The sequence below is a fragment of the Octopus bimaculoides genome, chromosome 20 (assembly GCF_001194135.2).
Source record: "Octopus bimaculoides isolate UCB-OBI-ISO-001 chromosome 20, ASM119413v2, whole genome shotgun sequence".
Classification (NCBI taxonomy): Eukaryota; Metazoa; Mollusca; class Cephalopoda; order Octopoda; family Octopodidae; genus Octopus; species Octopus bimaculoides.
Genome location: NC_069000.1, coordinates 25,402,756 through 25,410,250, shown reverse-complemented (window position 1 = coordinate 25,410,250; position 7,495 = coordinate 25,402,756). Strand labels below are relative to the sequence as shown.

At 43.8% G+C, this 7,495-nt stretch overlaps 1 protein-coding gene across 1 annotated transcript in view; it reads left to right on the top strand.

Moving 5' to 3' along the window:
- Nucleotides 1–7,495, top strand: part of LOC106881273 (transmembrane protease serine 2) — a 26,054-nt gene that overhangs the window by 7,930 nt on the left and 10,629 nt on the right. Inside the window, exon 3 of the mRNA XM_014931599.2 lies at nucleotides 6,510–6,781. Within this exon, the coding sequence (XP_014787085.1) occupies nucleotides 6,510–6,781 (272 nt within the window). The remainder of the gene's footprint in view (nucleotides 1–6,509; nucleotides 6,782–7,495) is intronic.

Sequence of the window (7,495 nt, the reverse complement as noted above, 5' to 3'; positions counted from 1 at the left end):
GTTTCTGCCCGTTCTTCTTTGCGGTTTGCTTGATCCATTTTGCTTGTTTTGTGGCAGTGGTTTCAGGTTCTTTAACTATTTCAGGGTTAATGCCGAGTTCCCTTGCGAATTTGCAAACTTCCAATAGCCTATCCCATTCAAAAGGTCCCTGAATAAGGTTTGTTTTAAGGATAATGAACAAAACACCCACGCCTCCAGAGGTGAATTATTCAAACCCCAAAGAACTCCTCTCAACACATGGCTATGATGCTCCCCCACTATTTCTGCTCGTGATCAGAGATCCGCATATTGTCAGCCACTAAGGGGCATGCCAAACTGGTTAAGATCAAACAACTGACAAGTAAATCTGTGGTATTGAGCAGACTCAATACCACCATGAGAGCCACTGAGAGCCACTGCCTGGTACTGCATCAGGGCACTTATCATTATTATCATTATTATTATTATTATTATTATTATTATTATTATTATTATTATTATTATTATTATAATCATCATCATCATCATCATCATCATCATCACTATTGGACTCTGGTCGTGGATTTCAAAGAGGAAGGAAATGTGTCTGTGAGCTGTAAATTTTTGTTCAATTTTTACAGATAATGTTGTATCTGAAGATTTTTACATTTCTGTGACCAAACCCATTGGGCTCTTGCTGAGCTGGGCGGAATGTTTCTCCATTTGGGGCGAATTTTCAATTCAAATTCTCCATTTTTTCATTTTTCAATTTTAAAATTTGTAAAGATGTCCTTGGAGAAGAGTGTCAACTCTTCTTTTCTATTTGATCCCCACCTCTCTGTCGTAAGAAAGCCTAAAAAGTTTGAAAATTAATTGTCTCCTCCCACTTCGCGCGTTAAAAGGCAGAGAGAGAGAGAGAAGAAAAAGAAGAAAAGAAACGCCAGAAAGAAGAGAAAAAGAGCAAGGAAATTCAGCCAATGGACGCTGCTAGCGTTGCAAAACCTGTGAATCCAAGCCCTTCCAGTACTACCACTAACACTAACATATTGAACACTCAACATCCGATTTTTGTTTCAATAGCAAAACCTAGAAATGAATTCATTAATGTTTCTGTAGAATCTTTCAAAGACTATAGAAACATTTTAAAAAGAAAAAGCGAACGATGTTTCGATAAACACACTTTCAGATATTATAGACAATATAAACAAACGTACCATAGTGTACAAAACTATATTTTTAACAGATAGACGTTTTGAAACTGCCACAAAGCAAGCAGTCGAAAAATGCTTGCAACCCATTTGGAAAGACGCAACATATTTGTCGAAGTCAGATTTTCTACAGAAGATGAAGCAAAACCTCACTCAACAACCCAGCTGAGAAACAAGGAACTTGTTCTAGTTCCAACATACTTGGGACGGCGCATCACAAAGATAAAAATACTGGAGATACCACCAGAAATGAATGCTTGCTAGATTCCTCGACATGGTAGATAAAATCAGAATCATCCAAGTCGAGAAACAAGGAAAAAACAACTGAACTAGTCAGGAATTGCAAATAATGGTCCAAATAAACCAAGACGTCTTGTAACAAATTCCTGACCAACTCAACTTTCCAGATGACATTATGCTGAACGTCACAGTTGAGGGCAAAAGGTCAAAATGTTACCAATACGGACAGAATAACCACCTGAAAGCTTTCTGCCCACAACTAAAACAGAAGGAGGGCACTACCCCCTTGATACAAGCACCACCCACACCAAAACAACTGAAGCAACCCCAACAACAACAAGAGAAAAAAACCCAAGAAAAGAAAGCAAGGAGGGCTCCAGCAGAAACACCACCAACAACAACAACAGCTACACGAGAGACAGTAACACCAACAACAATAGAGGCGCTGACTACAACCGCCTCCACCACAGCGCATCCAAAATCACCAACAACGCAGCTCTTGCCAGAGGAATTAAAAACATGAGCAAGTCTTGACCCACTGGAACTACCCCTTCCCGACTCTGACCACTCAGATATGTCGTGCAGAGAGGCCGACAGAATTGATTGGACAGAACTCACACGTAAAAGACTAAGAAAAAGGCACAGCAGTACACCAACAAATAAACAATTTGTACCCAAAAAAGCAATTAAAATCACCCGAAAACAACAACACACCAACACCCACACTTCCAACACCTTCACCAACACCCCTACTACCAACACCAAAGGCAGCCAACAGTACAAGGCACAACAGAGTCAACGCAAAAAGTAAATGAGAACAACAAAAACACCACGCTGCCATAAACACAGACAGCACAAACTTACATAAAGAAAAATACAGACATCAAAATGACTGACTTAGTTTCCCCCACGGATAGCACACTGCACCACACATACAGATGCTTCGAACATCGCAAATTACATACAGCAACATAAAATCCAAATCTGCACAGGCGGTTGGAGGCTTCAACACGAATGTGTCCCAGAGCCTCTATAAATTTTTGGCCATGGAGAGTAGTCCTCTCCTTTTTCACTCAAATGGTCATACTCAAAATAGGTTACATAAATGGAAACAAGATCAACTACTCAACGACCTCAGGTTACGAGGAATAGATGTAATAGCCATTACTGAATCCAGACTAACCGAACAACGAGCTTTCATGCCCATTTGTGATGACTACGAGATCTTTGCATCTCCGTGTCGGCGGAGAATGGGTGGTGGGGGTACTGCATTATTGTTTCGGAAAAGTCTAGATCTCAAAATAAGGTTAGTCTACTTGGACACATCAGGTAAGCTGGTGGTCCTGGGTGTGAATGGTAATAACGGTGGGGCCTTCAGACTGGTGGCTGCTTATGCACCGACAGGTGCAGGACAGCCGGAATACTTCAGGCGTCTGGAGGTCTTCCTGGGTACGTCCCTACCGTTAGTGTTAGTGGGCTATTTCAACCCATCTTAAATGCACAACTGGATTGTGTGGGGCTAGCCAATAGGAAAGGGGGTTGCAAAAGGCTCGCAAACCTGCTCAGACACTTTCAACTGTCTGCGAGGTACCGACCGGATTTTTCGAATGTGCCAATATGGGCATGGGCAAACCGCATCGGAACATCCAGATTGTATCTACATAGAGTATTTTGCAGGTATTTATATAGAAATAGTATTAGTTGTCCACAATTTAGTAACCTGTAAGGTCGACTTAGACAGCATAAGTAGACAGGGCCCCAGCTACTGGAAGCTGAACACGTTACTCCCAGCGTGCCAAGCTTACAGAGACCGGATTAAAGAATTAGATCAGAAAGCTTTGACGGGGGCAATCGTCAACAATAAATGGTGGTATAACCTAAAAAAGGCTATCAAAGTAGAATCAGTTAGATTCAGCAGTTTTAGCTATAGAAAGAAATAGATCAGGGAGAAAGTTAGAAAAGGTGCTTTGGAAAGGCATTGCAACTGATGCCCTGGCAGCGAGGTTGGCCCTCAATGAACACTTTAACGCCAAGTACGAAGGTAGAGCTAAGATACGTGGTCTGAGACAAGAGGGAACCAAAGCTGCCCGATAGGCCCGGGTGGCTGGAGCTCAAAATGGCAACAAAAACACCATCCGGGCGTACGGTGAACAAGACGGAGCAGATGCGTGCAGCTTTTCAGCAGCATTTTACCGAATTGTTCGAGACGAACGGTGGAGCAGACCGCAGGATGGATTTCACTGCCTACCTCGATGACGTGCCACGACTCCCAGCAAGAGATGTGGAGTGCTGCGAAAGGCCGATAACAACTGAGGAAATATCGGACGAGATAATGGGCTGCGCGGGGAGCAAATCGCTGAGATCAGATGGTCTGTTCTACGAGCTTTATTCTAGTACGCTAGACCTGTTTGCAGGACTCTTGGCAGATATCTACTGCAACTGGCAGCAGAATGAGAAAGTCCCAAAACTGTGAGCCGAAGGGCAGTGCTACAGCTGAGAAAGGATCTAAACAACGGGAAGGTATTAGAAAATTTTAGGCCCATCACTCTGCTTAATGCAGACATGACAATTCTGGCCAAAGTGTTAGTGAAGAGATTGGTGCTAGTCGTCGAGAAACTGGTTGGAGATGCACAAACATGCACCGTCCCAAACAGGTCCATCTACGACAACCTCCACTTCATGCGCTACATCGTGGATAAGGTAGATAAGAAATTTGGCATGGGTGGGGCTCTGATCAATTTAGGTCAGTCAAAAGCCTTTGATAGGGTTGACCATCAATATCTGGCGGTTGGTTTCGGTCCGGTTTTTCACGGTTGGATCGCTGCCATGTACAGCGACACCTGCTCGGTAGTCTGGGGGAATGGTCACCTAGCGTAACCATTCAACATCGTGCGTTCGGTCCCTCAGTGGTGCCCACTCTCGTCCCTTCTGTATGTACAGATCCTCGAGCCATTACTTCGGAAACTGGAAACGCTAAGAGGCATCTCGCGTGAACTGGGATGGGAGAGAGTAGTGTCGGAATACGCAGATGACGCCACTGTCATAGTGTCTGACGAGGAGCATATAGACCTAGTCAGCACTACTGTGAAAGAATACGAGTAAATAACGGGAGCAAAGATTAATCCAGAAAAGTCGGTGGGCCTGCAGCTCGGCACCAAGAGAAGCAAGACGTTATAGGACGTTGGACGGTCGGGCCCGAAAAACTGCTCGGAGTCTGGCTCAGACCGGACCTCCAACAGGAGAAGAACTGAAGCGAGGTGACGAGCAGGGTAGCCAGTCTCATCCAGAAATGAACCGAGAGGAAACTATCCTTGAAAGGTCGGGCAGAGGTGGCGAACACATACGTCGCATCAGACATTTTCTACCGCCTGACCGTCGTGCCTTGCCCCAGTTTGTACTTGGTCAACCTGGAGCATTTGCTTTTCCACCTCTTATGGAAAGGACGGGCACCGCTGGTCAGGCGCTCCATTTGCTGTCAACACCCTATGGGTATGCCGTGGCTATTGATGCGCAGGCATGCACTGAGGTTGCGGCACATCCAGCGTTTCCTCAACGACAGTGAGCATGTGTGGTCACCGTTTGTCAGACTCGCTTTCCCGCAGCTCGTCTCTTTCAATGAGCTGCAATCTTGGATCAAGCGTAGGCCGCAGTGGGCGTCTGATACCTTGAGTGTCGCCAGGCGCTCACGCTCTTCAGCCAGTCGGGCAATGCGGTTAGTGAAAATTCTACTATAGTGTTGTATAGAGGGTTAGTGGTGAGAGGAAACGACGACGTTCTTGGAGAGACTCTAGGCGTCAATGAATTTCAACTCGCCAGTCTATTCCGGAGGATTTTCGGGCCGGGGCCTATGGATAACTTCCAGAAATCCCTGGCCTGACAGTGCTACAGGGGAGCTTTGCCTGTAAACTCTACAGGCACAGAAGTGCCGTCAGTCGGACCTGCCCGAGATGTGTGCAGAACGACGAAACAGTTCTGCACGCACTCGTCTAGTGCCCGAACATATCTGATATATGGGTTTATGTCGAATACCTGTTGTCACGTGTAGGACGTGTCCGCTTGTCGGCTGATTCTATCGTGAAGATTGCCCCGCTGCATTCCTTTGGCCAGCAAGGAAATGCAATTTTCATCTGTCTTGTGACTATAGCGAAAGAGGTTGCGTGGTGTTCTAGTCTGAAAGAGCTATCAACAAGAAAAATGAGGGTTGACTGCCAGCAATTTTGTTAAAAGGTGAGTGAATGTGACGAAGATGGTCCGTGTCAACGGGCCTACTTTGAGCATGCGGTATTGAGTTTCCAAGGCTGAGAGAGGGAGATAGAGAGAGGGTTGTTTCCCTAGTGGTCGTGACACTTGTGGATTTTTCGTGGGGTCTCCATGAGAAACCCAGAGTTATTTGCCTCTTTTAGGCATTTTCTTTGTTATATTTTTCATTGTTATTGACTTTTTACACGACCCTTTATGTAACCCCATTTTTTGTCCTTCGTGTTTTGTAATGTTCAATCTTATTTTTGTCGGCCCTTGTGGCTAATAAAGAAAAGATTATTATTATCATTATTATTGTTGTTGTTGTTGTTATTATTGTTGTTGTTGTTGTTGTTGTTATCATCATCATCAGTAGAAGCAGCAGCAGTAGCAGCAGTAGCAGCAGCAGCAGTAACAGCAGCAACAGCAGCAACAGCAGCAGCAGCAGCAGCAGCAGTAGTAGTAGTAGTAGTAGTAGTAGTAGTAGTAGTATCATTATTATGGAACACTAAATAGGACGGTTGCTATATTAGTCATATTAGTTTTCGATAAAGAAAACCCCTATCCATGCACCTCATAGTTCAAGAAGGAGGTTAATATTGTAATATACGTCAGCATCTATTATACCAAATTGATTTATCACCACAATAGTAATAAAGTACCAGTAGTGTACTGAGGTTGATTTAAACGAATCTACCTCTTTCACACAATTTGCAACCTTATGATTACTTTAGAAGTCACTGCCACCATCACCACCATCATTATCATCAATCTTGTCGTAACCATCATCGTCGTTGTCGTCGTAATGCTGCTATTGTTGATGCTCTTGTTTATTTTATGCTTTTCCTTTCAATATATGGTCAGCGCTCAGTTGCGCAATGCTAGCCTCTGGAATGTGACGTCAGGAAAGCATCATTCTAACTGTACAGACACAACAGAACAAGAGTGGCCAGTTTCCCAAATTGTGATTCACCCTGGTTATGTGGCGCCTACCAACGAAAATGACATTGCCCTACTGAAGCTTTCCAAGCCTCTCACTTACAATTGTCGAACACAACCAATTTGTTTGCCCAAAGATGACAAGCCATTAAAAACTGGAAGATTCTGCAAAATTGCTGGATGGGGCATGACATTTGGTAGGTGATATATTTCTTCATTGTTATTGTTGTCGTCGAGGTAAGACGTGTTTTTCAGATCTCCATCAGTTTGAAATTTGTTGTTATTTTTTAAGTTTATTGACTGTTTGTTGTTGTTTTGTTTTCCGAACCCCTTTTAGTGTGCAGAAGGGGTTCTTTTGTTGAAAATTTCCTCCTTTTAGGGGCGAATTTCGGACTTTTTGTCCATTAAAAAAATTTGGTTTTTTCGTTTGACGAAAAGCACAAGATGGCTTCTTCTGTCGAGGGGAGTGGCAGTGGCTGTTCTGACGGCCAGTACAGTCAAGATTTCCCCCGCTCTAAACAGCACAATCACGAGAAGCTATGCCAAAACCAACACCACCATCAGCAACAACAAAGAAAATACAGCAACCCAAGAAAATGTTCCTGAAAGAGAGAAGGAGGAAGAAAGAAAAACAAAATCAATGACACTGACACCACAAACACGAACAGCAAATCTAGCGCAACGGTTTCGCTTCGGCAGCAAAGCAGACAAAAGAGTTGTTGAATTTAACAACGAATGAACTACAAAATGCAAAGAAGTTGTTAAGAAAGGAAGGAAACAATGTCTTCCTTAACAAACCTCGGGAATTAATAAAGGAGATGGATCGAAAATCAGTAATATACAGAGTTCTAAACATCAAGAAGAAAAGAGTAGAACGAGCCAGCTAACAACAGTTGGAAATGGCCCTCAGA